Source organism: Prosopis cineraria, unplaced genomic scaffold, assembly GCF_029017545.1.
Source record: "Prosopis cineraria cultivar Desert tree isolate PC_DT_omini unplaced genomic scaffold, ASM2901754v1 PC14, whole genome shotgun sequence".
Classification (NCBI taxonomy): Eukaryota; Viridiplantae; Streptophyta; class Magnoliopsida; order Fabales; family Fabaceae; genus Prosopis; species Prosopis cineraria.
The window spans coordinates 18,075,415-18,090,173 of record NW_026555345.1 but is presented as its reverse complement, the minus strand read 5'-3'; the positions used below and the strand labels follow the sequence as shown (position 1 = coordinate 18,090,173).

The window sequence follows — 14,759 nt, the reverse complement described above, 5'->3', positions numbered from 1 at the left end:
TGATTGTGGGTACTTCTTATAGCATGATCAAAGATTAAGGTTGAGGGAAAAGGAAATCATACAAGATTTGTTGGATTACATTGATAGATTGTATGATCAGAATGTTATTGTGAGAGGAAGATATGAGAGAGAAGTCATATGTGAAGAGCTCAATGTCATTCATGCAGAGGTGAAGGGGTTGAAGAAGAAACAAGGGAAACTTGATAGTAAAGTAGAGCTTGAAAAGAAGAAATATACAATGGCAATGATAGCTCTTTGTGTTTCTTGGCTTTTTTTCTTTGTTTGCATAATTACATGACAATCATGTGTAACTTTTGTGAAGGAATGAGGAATAATGTACAATTGTTGTTATTTGTAAGTTAGTGTTAATGACTGTGGTTAACATTAATATGCCATTTACTTTGGATTTCATTCTTAAGTTGTCCCTGTTCCTCATTCCAAAAAAACATATTTCATCAACATGAAAACCAACGTACTAGTAATTTGATACATGATGGTAGTATTCTCCTGTGGAACTGAAACATGGTGATATATAGAAGCATTTTGAAGGAAAAGGATGCAGACTCTATGTAAAACAATCACCATTTAATAGTACAAGCATAAATTCCATAAAAAAACCATCTTGTAAGAATAAGGATCCATTAAAAGACAAGCCAAAATAAGGAAAAGGAAAATATCTGGCAAGTGCAATAAAAGACAAGAAATAAGATTGAAACATATGTCTATGTAATTCAATAACAAGATTCAAGCTCAAGCTTGGTAAAAAGGTCCTTAGCCAAGGGTTGGAAGCTATTGAACCCTAATTTTTATGATTACAAAATAGAGAAGATTTTGTTCTTGTAGAGATACTAATGTGTGTTAATGGCAATTAAGAGTATTAGTCTATATGCTTAAATCTTTGACTTCCTATTCCTTTGTGTCAATTTACCCAAAGCTTAAATTTATTATTGAGATAAGTATTTGATTTATCTCAAATCCTTTCTTGATTCTATCTTGTTTTATGAAAAGGTTTTAGTTTGAATCAAATTATGCTATTAACGTTTATATTTTGAATTAAGAGTTTTAGAGATATTTAGTTTTGACCATTAATCAATATTTTTTCTATATTTCTTAATATATAAATTCTCTTGATATGAAACTTCCTTTACTTGAAAATAGACTTGAACATATTTTCAAAAAACTAAATTTTGTTCAAAATGGATTTTTTATGAAATAGATATGATTTTTCAAAGTTGGCTATTGAAGCTTCTAGTTTGTCAAAAAAACGCTATTGACCTTTGCTCACCTTTTTAATCATATCTCTTAAAATATTTTGAATTTTTGAGTGGGTCTTGTTTTGTTGGAAACTAAACATTCAGGGATTTCCAACATAAGTCATTTGCCTAATTCAGAGTTAAAATGAGATAATTATAACTGTTACAAGTTGACACATATTTTATTCTGTAACTGTATCTATTATTCCAGTATAGGCAGTCTTATTCTGGTATAAACCATATAATTTTTCCTTATTCCGGTACAAAAGCCCCTTAGAAACCTTCATTTTTAAGTTTATCCTTTTCTTATACTAGTATAGAACTCTCTTATACTGGTACAAACGATCTCTTACCATATAATCTCACATATTCTGATATAAACATCATTTTTTATGCTCTATTCTTCGTGTTTGATTATGAACTCTTCGAGACTCATTCAATATTAATTCCTTTCACTTTTTATGAGTTATGTTAACCTTATAACTTTTCTAAAATCTTTTTGAACTCTTAATGATGATTTTTACAAAAGAGCCTTTGCCAAACTTTCTAATTGAACATGTGGCAGGAGTACAATGACTAAACCTAAACCACCTGCTTAAAAAATCTAATGGCTTGGCATTCTAAAGCCATGGAGTTGTTAAGATGTCAAGATGTCTTTACTTAAAAAGAAATCATACACTAAAGTGGTCCCTGTCATAGGTATTGAAATAAAGGCATATACTAGTGATATGATAACTTAAAAAGAAATTACATTAACCAATATAATTAAGTGGTCCCTGCACCTTGACAATGATCCTACCACATTTATTATAGTCAAGTAGATATAAAATAACTTGTCCACTGTCATATTGAAAATTAGCCAACAAAGTGACAAAACATTAAATGGCATCCTTAGATTTGCTCCTTGTTTGCATGCGAATCCTTCTTTGTCGTTCTCTTTCAAGTTGTGTGGTAGTCACACTACGATGACCCATCCATGTGAGACTTGGTGGTGTTACAGGTAAATTAGAAGGTTGTGATGCACCCTATCCCTTTGTCCTCATCTCAATCTTCCTAGAATAAGAAGGTGCTGTTGAAGTTTGTGCTTGATTTCTTCGAACTCCTTGAGTAATATCATCTATTACTCTCCCTTCCAGTCTAAAATGCCCTAACCCTCTTCGTTCTTTTCTTCATTTTTAGTTTCTTTTCTATGCATAGGGTGCTTTTCTTCTTTTTTCTAGATGTGTTGGATGCCAACTTAGATTTTCCTTACGCCCACGAGTTGCCACATCATGATATAATAGTGGATTTCACGGGCTCTTAATAGAGAGACTTTTTTGGACCTTAGAAAAATACTTCAAAAGAAAAATTGCCCCACTTAAAAGTATAGAAAGTCTAGTGTTCATAAAAAATAAGTATAGAAGCAAAATTGGGCCTTAATTCATGTATTTATATATGCTCTTTCCCTCATGTTGTTTTTACTAATAATTTTTATAAAAATATATATTTTTTTTATCTTTAGTTCCTGTGATAAGTAAAAGAAGAATAAAGTTAACAAATACAAAATTATAATGACATTTTTTTAAATATTAAGGACATGTTTGAAACTATTTTTTAGTTTATTATTATGAGAACTAGTGTTTTATAAAATATATTTTGAGAATACAAAATTAATAAAAGTGAATGTTTTTTTATTCTCCCTTATTTTTTAGAATAATAATCTTAGAACACTTAAAAAATATTTTTATTTTTTTATTCTTCAAAAAATATTTTATTTTTTATTTTCCAAAATATTTTTTAAAAATATATTATCAAATAAATTGTTTTATTGTTTTTTTTTTGAAAGAACAGAAAACTGTTGTTAAAGTAGATTGCCAAACAAGCCTTGAGTTATTTATCTTTTTGGCAAAGATTAGGATAAAATGTGTATATTTTGCTTCGAGTGCATGATATGCAGACACACGGATACTGAACATGTAATTACGAATATCTTTTCATGGTCAGAAAAAATTACAAAGATCTTTTAAAAATATTTAGCCAGAAAATACTGAAACCTTTCTTTAATTTCTCCTGCGGGCTGAAAGTGACGATAGAATCAGGGCAGGAAAACGCAGTAATTGTGAAGAAAAACAAAATTTTCCGTTTTCTCTGTGAAAGCGGTGGCGGAAACCTTGGCCCGAAAGTATGAAGCTCAAGCAGTTGGAAAGTCTCCTTGGCGATCTTCAGCAGTTCTCTCAACCTAAGGTTTTCTCTCTGATACGACCTTTGATGGTCTCTGTGTCTCTTCTTTATTACTGTGGATCACTCTTCTTTTTTGGTCGCAGATTGAACTCGAACAGTATCCAACTGGACCCCATATTGCTTCTCGAATGCTTTACACTGTATTGCTCTCTTGCTTTCGTCACTTTATCCAGCTTCTGCTAAATATTGTTGCTTTTTGCTTCAAACTTTACCTTTAAATGTTCTATTTTCCTTCTGCTAGAGATGGAAACAGCTATGGCTCTAAGATTACATTTCTGTTATCTGCTTGCAATGCAATTATTAATTTTATTGGCAAGTGGTCACTCTATTAGGGAAAGATGGGGAGGCTTTTGTAGTGATTCCAATAGCTAACAGTTAGTTGACAAAATTTTTAGTCATTGTAATTTCGCATTCTTAAAGTCCTGTTTCTGTCTTGATCACGTAAATTAGGCTGAGAACTCTTTTGGAGATGTGAGCAACAAAGTAGTGGCTGATTTTGGATGTGGCTGTGGTACGTTAGGTGTTGCAGCTGCTATACTGAGTGCCGAGTAAGTTACCTTCTTTCCCTTCTTTTTCTTTTGTACAATCTGTTTACCTGCATTCCATTCTGTCTGTTAGTTATATTTGAGCTGATACTAAGATGATATTTACGTATGCTGTAGTTTCAAACTACTATGACTTGTCTGGACTTTTCATTTTCATGGTCCAAGATTATGCAGGACCTATGTGAAATTGGGAGCACTGAATTAGTATTTTTTTTTAATTGCCTGATCATTAATGCATATCACACGGCAGCTTGCTTGCTTAGGGCTTCTCCATTCTAAGTCAAAACTTCAATTCCAATTTTAAGTAACAAAGCAAATGTTTGGTCTGAATTAAGTACAGTTGTATGTATATATATGTAGCAATCGTGTGTGTGTGTGTGTGTGTGTGTGTGTGTGTGTGTATCTTATATTCTCTTAATTTGTCTTAGCATTGGTCAGACATGTTGTCGGCATTGACATTGATCCAGAATCTCTTGAAATAGCTTCATTAAATGCTGAGGAGCTTGAGGTATTTTATTCCTACTGCTTTTATATGTATTCAGATAACTAAACCAACTCTCTTGTTGCATTAAAATCAAAATAATATTTTTATATGTTTCTAATACTGTTCATGTAGTGAAGTTTCCTGATAGAAAAGGTTCAGTTTAATTTTCGTACATTATTATAACATTGAAAGAGATAAAAAGTGATGATTAGTACGCTCTAAATTCAATAGTTAAATTATCATGTTAGAGGCAGCCTGCTTGTAGTTGACGCATCTTTCTGTTGTTATTCATTTAAACTTGCAGTTGTGCATGGACTTTATCCAGTCTAATGTCATGGACTTGGAATGGAGAGGTAGCTTTCCTCATTGTCTTTGTCCTACTTCAGTGCCCTTCTCTGTCTTTGCTTATACAAAATTTGTATATACTCTCCGAGTTTTCTTCTATAATATATTCATTTAACTGTGTTGGTATTTTCTATTTTTCTCTAGGTCAAATTGTTGATACAGTTGTGATGAATCCTCCATTTGGAACTAGGAAGAAAGGTGTAGACATGAATTTTCTCCAGGTTGCTTTGAAGGTAAGCAAGTATGCTGATTGTAGAACTCTAACTTGACATATGATTAACAAAATTTCTTATATACACGGATTTTTCAGGTTTCTTCTCAAGCTGTTTATTCCTTGCATAAGACTACAACAAGAGATGTAAGTCCTCTGTATCTTACATCTAGTTATATGATTAAGCAATGAAGTTCTCACAAGCCTGATCCGGCTGTCCTTAATATAACTCATGCACACTTGTACCACAAATGTTGTGACTTCAATTTGCACTAGACACTTCAAATTTTCTTAAAATCATGGTATTCATGTGGATGTCTGAGATTCTTGTTTATTTACTTATCATCCCATGCATAAATTTATGTGTTTGTTTATGCCACTTTTGAAATATCTTACAATGCTTGAGGAGTTCAGTTCTATTTAAATGATTATTTGAATTAAGATCTTTTCATGGTAGGTGACACTTCCCTACGACACCTTTTCTAAACTTTCTTATAGGTTCCGGAAATATGTATCTAGCAGTAGTTTAATAATAAAATTCTTAATTGGGATAAAGATGTGGATAGACATTCAGAGAAGTTATATTTGATCCCCTACCCCTGTTTTGATGGCCATGAGGTCATTGGTCTCTCTCTTTTTTTTAAATTTTTTTTTCTCAGTTTAGCTCATCAAGCAGATTTTTTTCCCATAGTTTATTAAAAATTGTTGATAACATTCGTGATTTATATATTTATTTTTCATAATGGGACCAAGATCCAAACCAATGATCTTTTTCCTTGATTAATCTCCCTTTGTTCATTTGTTCTGGCAATCTTTAGTATATTCTGAGACTCCAATAATGTATTTTAGAATTTTATTTCTTATGAAGAAATTCTCTAGGAATCTGTGAACTGACATGAGACCATAAAATGAAAGAAATAATTAATGAAAATTCTGCCTGCCCAGCTTATGTGCTAGTAATAACACGTGATGAGCTTTTGCCTTTGACATTACCCCATGCCTTGTTTCTGCTCTTTTTTTTTTTTGCTTTGTCCATGAGGTGCTCTTTTTTTATCTTATTGTAGCATGTCAAACGAGTAGCCATGAAGGATTTCAATGCTGCAAGTGCTGAAGTTTTATGCGAGGTGAGTGAAGCATTTCATTTGTTTATTTTGGTCTTCTAGAATCCTTATGTGAAGCCAACTTTTGCTCACTAAATTAATCTCTCCTTAATTAAATATGAAAGTCCTTTGTTTCGTCTTTTGAAATTAAGTTGTGCTCTTTAATGCTTTAGTTATTAGTTATAACTGATAAATCCTGAGCCAACTAAACTAACTTTAGTTATTGAACTTGCAGTGAAAATACTAGTTCTATCTTACTTTGTAGCTTCTGGCAAAGCGGGAGTAAATCTGTAATTTTACATGTACTATCCCACATTCCAATGTTTCAAATGTGGATATGGATATTGTCTCTTACTCCATCCGATCCAAAATATAAGCAACTTTTAACAATAATTTGCATACTAATAAAATTCTTGTTCTTATGAAAATATATATTGTTATTTCTTTGTACCTTTATTTCAAATTTATAATGAGTGAGAAGAAGGTCAAAAATTTATTGACACAAAAATCCAAGTTAATAAATATAGGGGGTAAAATGGGAATTTTTTTTGGGACAAATATTAAGTTGCTTATATCTTGGACCAAAATTAGCAATATTTTGGACTAGAGGATGTAACAATTAACACAATGTGGTGAATCCATACCAGCCTACTCGAACATAACCTGATTGCTTCCTTGAAACCTGGATTCTTTCATTTGACTGATCTACTATATAAAGTTTCTTTTGTTCAAGGTTTTGGATGCAACCATGACTTAATTGCGGACTGGTTATTGGTTTTGAAATTTTACATTGTTTTCTTCGTTCAATAGCTTCGATACGATGTTCCAAAACTGTACAAATTTCACAAGAAGAAGGAAGTGGATATTGCCGTGGACCTCTGGCGTTTTGTACCAGCAAGTCACCAAAGCAGGGTCATATAATAATACCCTTTGTTTCCAAATTTGTGGGAGTGGTTGTTGCAAGGTTAATTCTATCCTTCACTGTCATTAGATTCATAATCTTGCACAATATACAAGCGGCTTTGTCCAAAGTTAGGCTACTCTTGCAGGTGTGCTTGTTTGTGAGTCCAAGTCTCCAAGCAAGTGCAGCATGCAAAACCTGTCTGGTATGTAGCTTTCTTAGAGTTGGCTTGAGGGGTTATGTGTGAATGTGAAACTGGTTGATGCTATTTGACAGTGACGGGTATTTTTCTGAACCATTTGAAGCGATTGCCGATCATATTCATATATGGCATATTGAAACGTAGTGCCTGTTTGGTTCAATTCCCTTGTAATCCTGATGCATTTTGCTTACTCCTAATGTTTGGTTGGACTTAGTAATGTGAAGGGGATTACATTATGTAATCCAGATTCCCTTAAAATGGTGCATCTTGATTACATAGCTAGACCTAATGAATGGGGATTACATGATGAGTAATACCCTTAAAAGAAAAATCAAGAAATCTGATAGGAAATATGGGAGACATTATTCTAGAAAAAAATAAATTCTCTTTATGTTATTTTAATATCATGTAAGAAGGAAAATGTAAAGCCTAACTTTATATGGACAAGGTGTTATGGTTTTCTTTTGTGTTCTTTTGTAAGAGGAAATATGAAAGTTAGCTTTGTATGTAGATTTGATTAAGGCTTCCTTATTTAGGCATTAGAGTTTTGTTAAATAGACTTGATTGCACTTGTCATGGACACACTTGATGAATGAAATATTGTGATTGCATATTCGAAAGCTCTCCCCCTCTCTCTGCGTTCTGTTCTCCTTTCCCTTGCTCCCCCATTGTTCTGTTCTTCATTTCTCCCTCCCTATTTCTAGTTTCTCTCTACTTTCTCCCTCTATTCAGATCTGTGTGAGTGTATGTGAGTGTGTTACATTAGTTTGGTATCAGAGCTTGTGTTCCTATGTTCCTTGGCCATTTTTGTCACCTGAAAATCACAGAAAACTCGCTTGAGAAACTCACAAACCCTGTTTCATGCTGCCTACCCAAAAACGCCCACTTCCTGATGTCAGATTGCTAAAACACCACCGCCATCGTGTTCAAGAGGAGGAATCTGGTCAGAACCAGAAATTTCACCTCCGTCCTCTGACACACGCTCCTCCACGTGCCAATGGAGTGATCTGCGCGCGGCCATCACGCGACCACACACCGGTGACAATCCTGTGCATGACTTCACGAGCCGACGTGCACAGTGTCCAGAATTTGGATTATTTTTTTTTTTGCGTTTTGCGTGCTTTCAAGGAGATTTTTATAGTTTTGAGCAAGCTTGAGGATCCCAAATCATCTTTCAAAGCATTATTTGGGTAAAAGATCAACTTTTAGGCTTTTAAATCTTCATTGGTAAGGCTATTGACCTCTCATTTATTTTACTTATATGGTTTTTAGGAGGAGGTAGTTCTTCCTTTCATGCTTGGTTTGATGTCTTCTTTTTTTTAATCTTTGAGCATGCAATTTAATTCTTAAAGTGTGTTTAGTTTAATATTCTTAAAAAAAATTGATCATTATTATTGTTAATTTGTACCTCTTGACAGCATTATTCCTAACCTAGAACACACTTACCTCACACAATTCAGCCCTATACCCGGGTCAAGAAATTAGCCTAAGTTAGTTGAAGTTTAACGGTTTCCTTGTAAGGTTATAGACCTTCGAAGGTTATTGTGAAACTTTACTCAGGTTGTTATCTCTTTAACATGCAATTCTTGAGATTTTGAATTTCCAGAGGATTAGTTTTGTTAGAAAGGGACTTCACCTTGTTGGGTGAGGGCAACTTGGGAACTTTTTCCTTAAGGTTTCTAGAACCACCCTAAACCCTACACTTTAAAATATTGCCCTTGTCATTGTATGACCATTTGTGATTTATATGATAAGCAAGCCTTATTAGATCAATAAATTACTGCTCTTAAATCCGCCATGGCCAATAACTTCCAAATCACCCAAAATCACCTTGAGAAATCTGAGAGGGCTTAAAGGGTATATGTGGACCAATGATTAGATGAACTCAAGGAAGTCATGAATAGGAAATTTGAAGAGATCATGGGTGCTATTCAATTGCAATACAAACAAGATACAGGAAAGGTAACTGAAGGGCTGTTAGAGAGACTAATATTCAGAGGAGAATCCAGTTTTAGGAATGAGAGATCCCCTATCTTTAATCAACCTAGGGGAACTCCCTCTAGGATTGGTCATTCTTCTAGAAACATGGGTGGAAGACATGGTAGACCCTCTCCTCATGAACTTATCAATCATCAATCGGAAGATTTAGATGATACTTGGAATGGTCGTGACCACGAAGAACAACATCATGGATCACTTCAACCAATCCAACGGAACGGTAGAGAAAATTTTAGAAGGGTGCATACTGATGACATCGCCAAAAAGGTTAAGGTTGAGGCCCTTGAATTTGATGGAAGATTGAATGCTAGTGCTTTCTTAGATTGGTTAGCCAATGAGTGAATGGTATGACATGAGCGATACCCAACGAGTTCAATTTGCAAAGATGAAGCTTGTGGGTTCTGCAATAAAATATTGGCAAAATGTTCAGAAGAACAATGAGCGACAGGGATATCCTCCAATTGAGGTGTGGGATGAAATGAAGGCAAAGTTGAAAGAGAAATATGTGCCGATTCATCACAAGAGTCAGTTATACAACAAGTAACTCAACCTGAAGCAAGTTTCCACTGCTTCTAAGTATATATCTCGTTTTGACGACCTTATGATTAGAAGTGACGTGGATGAAGAATGGTGCACGATTACTAGGTTTGTTAATAGACTCAAGCCATATATACAAAAGGAGCTCAAGCTGAACTTCCTTGAGTCTTTTGAGGAAGCGTACCATAAGACCTTGGAAGTAGAGTCTCTGTTGCAGTACACTTTTGTTAGGTGTACCAACTAGTAAGGCAATCAATTTTGACAGGAGTGAAGTTCAAACTTGATGAAGCGACCTTCTAGAGCACCTACATCTAGGCCTGCCCAAAATGGGTTCAAGATTAATACCTCTAAGCCTATTGAGGCTTCCTGCCCTAGTAACTCTCTTGTTGAGTGTTTCCATTGTCACTCAAAGGGTCACATTGCTTCAAAGTGCCCACAACGAGCTTTAATTATTGACTCACCTTTTGAGGAAGAGGAGAATGCTATCAATGTCGACATAGTTGTGGAACCAGTTGAGTGTCCTTCAGATGTTGACGAGGACATCATCATTGATGAACATGGGTGTAAGACACATTGAGTTGGAGTTATGCGATGCATTTTGTCGGTCCCTCTACCTAGTGATTCATAGAAGCGAACTAGTATCTTCCATACCTTTGGGAAGTGTGGAGGCAAATCTTGCAAGTTAGTGATTGATAGTGGGAGCTCTAGAAATGTAATTTCTAGTCAAGGAGTAGTTCGGCTTGGTCTCAAGATAGAACCTCATCCAGAACCTTTTCGAGTTGTGTGGGTTGACAAAACTTCTTTACCAGTCACTCAACAATGTCGCATTCCTTTGCAACTAGGTGACTATAAAGAAGAGGTTCTTTGTGATGTTTTCTTGATGGATGTTGGTCACATTTTGCTAGGTTGACCGTGGCTTTATGATCACAATGTCATCAACCATGGTCAGGAGAATACATATGCATTTAAGCATAATGGCAAGACAATCTTGCTACGCCCTGTTAAGCTTGACACTGATGTTAGACATCCGAGTAATTCAAAAGGTATGAAGCCCAAAAGCCAAAGTTTTCACCTTTTAACAGAGAAACAGTTTGTGCGGGAAAGCAAAGACAGTACCCTTGTGTTTGTTCTGGTGTCTAAGATCTCGCAATGAATTGCTTTGGTCACAACTATGAAAATGCCTAGGTAAGTGCAACAGCTCTTAAATTTCAAGACATCACCCTGGATGAGCTTCCATCTGAGCTACTGCCAATGAGGGATATCCAACATGCAATTGATTTTACTTCAGGTTCACAACTTCCTAACCTACCACACTACTGGATGAATCCAAAAGATAGGGAAGAGCTTAACCGATAAGTTAATGGATTATTGAAGAAAGGTTATATCCAACATAGCATGAGTCCTTGTGCAGCACGTGCTCTTTTGATTCCCAAGAAAGACGGCTCTTGGAAAATGTGTGTAGATAGTAGAGCCATCAACAAGATTACCATCAAGTATAAGTTTCCTATTCCTAGACTTGATGACATGCTTGATTTGGTATCCAAATCTAGTTGGTTCTCGAAGATTGACCTTCGGAGTGGTTATCATCAGATCAGGATTAGACTTGAAGATGAGTGGAAGACTGCCTTTAGAAAACAAGATGGGTTGTTTAAATGGCTTGTCATGCCATTTGGGTTATCAAATGCCCCAAGTACATTCATGAGAGTAATGGCTCACCTCCTTCGCTCATACTTGGGAAAATTCTTAGTGGTATACCTTGATGACATGCTAGTCTTTAGCAAGTCTAAATAGGAACACTTGGAATATCTTGAGTTAATTTTTCTCACCCTGCATCAAGAACAGTTTTATGTTAACTTGCCCAAGTGCTCATTTCTTCAAAATCAAGTCATCTTCCTAGGTTTTATTGTTTCTGAAAGGGGTTTAGTAGCGGATCCCGAGAAAGTCTGAGCTATTCAAGAATGGCCTGAGCCACAATCTCTCCATGAAGTATGAAGTTTCCATGGCCTTGCTTCTTTCTATAGACTCTTCATTAGAAACTTTAGTACTATTATGGCTCCTATCACTGATTACTTGAAGCAAGATAAGTTCTAGTGGACTTCTACTGCATCCTTAGCTTTTTAGGATATTAAGACGAAGCTTTTTGAAGCTCCAGTCTTATCTTTACCAAATTTTATGAAGTGTTTCGAAGTTGCTTGTGATGCATCTGGGACAAGAATCGAAGGTGTTCTAAGCCAAGAAGGTCACCTTATGGCTTTCATTAGCGAAAAGCTCAACAATGCAAAACAAAAATACTCCATCTATGACAAGGAGTTTTATGCGAGTGTGAAATCTCTTGAGCATTGGAAATACTAGTCCCTTTCTCAACAATTTGTTCTTTACTCTAATCATCAAGTGCTTAGGTTTATCAATTCTCAGGGGCACTTAAATGCTAAACATGCTAAATGGGTTGAGTATATTCAAGGATTCACTTTTATGGTCAAGCATCGTTCAGGAATAGAAAACAAAGTGGCTGATGCTCTTAGCCGACGGATCAACTTGTTGCACACTATGAGCATTAGTGTTGTTGGTTTTGAAAACCTGAAGGAAGATTATGCTTCATGTCCAGATTTTGGGATAATTTACCATGAAGTTAACAGTGATAACCGTCATGATCTTATTGATTTCCTCCTTAAAGATAGTCATCTCTTTCACGAAAGCACACTGTGCATCCCACGAACTTCTACGTGAGATTTTCTTGTTTGGGAATTACATGCTGGAGGTTTAGCTAGTCATTTTCGGATCAATAAAACTATAGCATTAGTTGAAGACAGGTTCTATTAGCCTTCGCTCAAGCATGATATGGCTTGCATAGTGTCTCAATGTCGAAATTGTCAAACTTTTAAAGCTAGAAGACAGGATACCGGTTGGTACACTCCTTTGCCAATCCCCGAGGCACCTTGGAAAGACTTGACTATGGACTTTGTCTTGGGATTGCCTCGAACAGCTAAAGGTCACGATTTTGTGTTGGTGGTTGTAGACAGACTCTCCAAGATGGCCCATTTTATTCCCTGTAGCAAGACCACAGATGATTCCCATCTTGCAAAATTGTTCTTTAAGGAGATTGTGCGTCTGCATGGTTTACCTATTACCATTGTATCCAATAAGGACGTTAAGTTTGTTAGCTACTTTTGAAAAACTCTATAGAAACTTTTTAGTACCAGTTGAAGTTTTCTTTTGCTTTTCACCCCTAGATAGATGGGCAAATCGAAGTTACTAATTGAAGTTTGGGTAATTTTGTTAGAAGTTTAGTTGGAGACAAGCTAAAGCATTAGGGTTTGGTTCTACCCACTATTGAGTTTGCATATAATAATTCGGTGAATAGGTCCACAGGCATGAGTCCCTTTCAGATTGTTCAAGGTTTTAATCCTAAATAGCCTATTGATCTTATGCCAATCCTATTGACATTTCATACTTTCGAATCTGTAGAATCCTTTGTCCATCGGCTTCATGAATTACATGTTGAAATTAGGTGAAAATTAGCAACAAGTAATGATCAATATAAATTATCTGCTAATACTCATCGTCGATTTTGAAGCTTCAATATAGGTGGCTATATTATGGCTCGAATTCATCCAGAATGTCATCCTAAATATGCTTTTAAAAAGTTGCATGCTCAACCTTTTGGACCTTTTCACATAGCAAAGAAGTTAGGATCTAATGCTTATCTTTTAGAATTACCTCCTGATATGGCCATAAGTCCGGTTTTTAATGTAGAGGATCTTTTGCCTTATGGGGAAACTATTGAGCCTTCCCCATTGCTTTTTGATGATCCTGCAGGTACTCGGCCCTCGCAAGTGCCAATCCTACCGTTGCCATCTATCTCACCATCAATGGAAGAGCTCGAAACCATTATGGATGACCAAATTGTCCTAACTTCTGAGGGGCCCTTCCATCGTTACTTGGTTTGTTGGAAGGGTTGTTCAAATGAAAATGCCACTTGGATCTCAGAAGCTGATTTTAGACAACTTGATTCTGCCTTGTTGGAAGCCTATCAACTTTTTATCTCTCCAGAGGAGAGTTCTTTGCAGCAGGGGGGAATTGATAGGAAATATAGGGGAGATTATTCTAGAAAAAAAATAAATTCTCTTTATGTTATATTAAAATTTTGGAAGATGGAAAATATAAAGCCTAACTTTATATGGACAAGGTGTTAAGGTTTCCTTTTGTGTTCTTTTGTAAGAGGAAATTTGAAAGTTAGCTTTATATGTAGATGTGATTAAGGCTTCCTTATTTAGGCATTAAAGTTTTGTTAATAGACTTGATTGCACTTGTAATGGACATATTTGATGAATGAAATATTGTGATTGCATATTCAGAAGCTCTCCCCCTCTCTCTGCGTTCTGTCTCCCTCTCCCTTGCTCCCTCATTGTTCTGTTCTTCATTTCTCCCTCCCTATTTCTAGTTTCTCTCTACTCTTTCCCTCTATTCAGATCTCTGTGAGTGTATGTGAGTGTGTGTTACATCACAATCCTTCTGCCTTCTCCATTTCTAGCCTTCTTCTGTGGCAACATCATCAGTCTTTAGCTTCTCCACCAACGTCAGCCTTCACATCGGCACCACCAGTGATACCTTCGCCGTCAGCCATCATGCTCCTGTCTTCTAGAATGAAGATCTGGATGTCATTGCATCTCAGAGATCTATAAGCATTTCTTTTTCTTCACCATGTCAGAACCGACACGATCCCTGTCTTGTGCTCTTATCACCATTGCTTTGGTCCTTCTTGTTGTGCTGTCTCACTTTTCCTTTAGATCTCTTGCTTTCTGGACATCATTGCTCATTCATGGTCTTCGTGGTTGAGAGTGAAAGAGACGAGAGGGAGAAGTTGAGAAGAGGAGGGAGGAAGTTTTTAAGGGCATTTTTTGTCTTTTTATTTTTATTTAATTAAGTTTAAAACTTAAATTCAATTATATTGCAATGTCTAACC

At 35.7% G+C, this 14,759-nt stretch overlaps 1 protein-coding gene across 3 annotated transcripts; it reads left to right on the top strand.

Moving 5' to 3' along the window:
* The first annotated feature begins 3,209 nt into the window (after positions 1 to 3,209).
* On the top strand, positions 3,210 to 14,144 carry LOC129292136 (uncharacterized). 3 transcript variants are annotated; one of them, XM_054929661.1, is made up of 10 exons: positions 3,212 to 3,476; positions 3,557 to 3,613; positions 3,924 to 4,021; positions 4,457 to 4,526; positions 4,807 to 4,855; positions 4,992 to 5,080; positions 5,158 to 5,205; positions 6,123 to 6,182; positions 6,969 to 7,122; positions 13,613 to 14,144. In XM_054929661.1, the coding sequence occupies exons 1-9, from the start codon at positions 3,417 to 3,419 to the stop codon at positions 7,077 to 7,079; spliced, it is 642 nt and encodes a 213-aa protein (XP_054785636.1). In that variant the 5' UTR covers positions 3,212 to 3,416; the 3' UTR covers positions 7,080 to 7,122; positions 13,613 to 14,144. The 3 variants fall into 3 exon arrangements, with proteins under 3 accessions (XP_054785637.1, XP_054785636.1, XP_054785635.1); XM_054929662.1 differs by lacking the exons at positions 6,969 to 7,122; positions 13,613 to 14,144 and adding an exon at positions 6,394 to 6,934 and having other exon boundaries at positions 3,210 to 3,476; XM_054929660.1 differs by having other exon boundaries at positions 3,214 to 3,476; positions 6,969 to 14,144.
* The last annotated feature ends 615 nt before the right edge of the window (positions 14,145 to 14,759 follow it).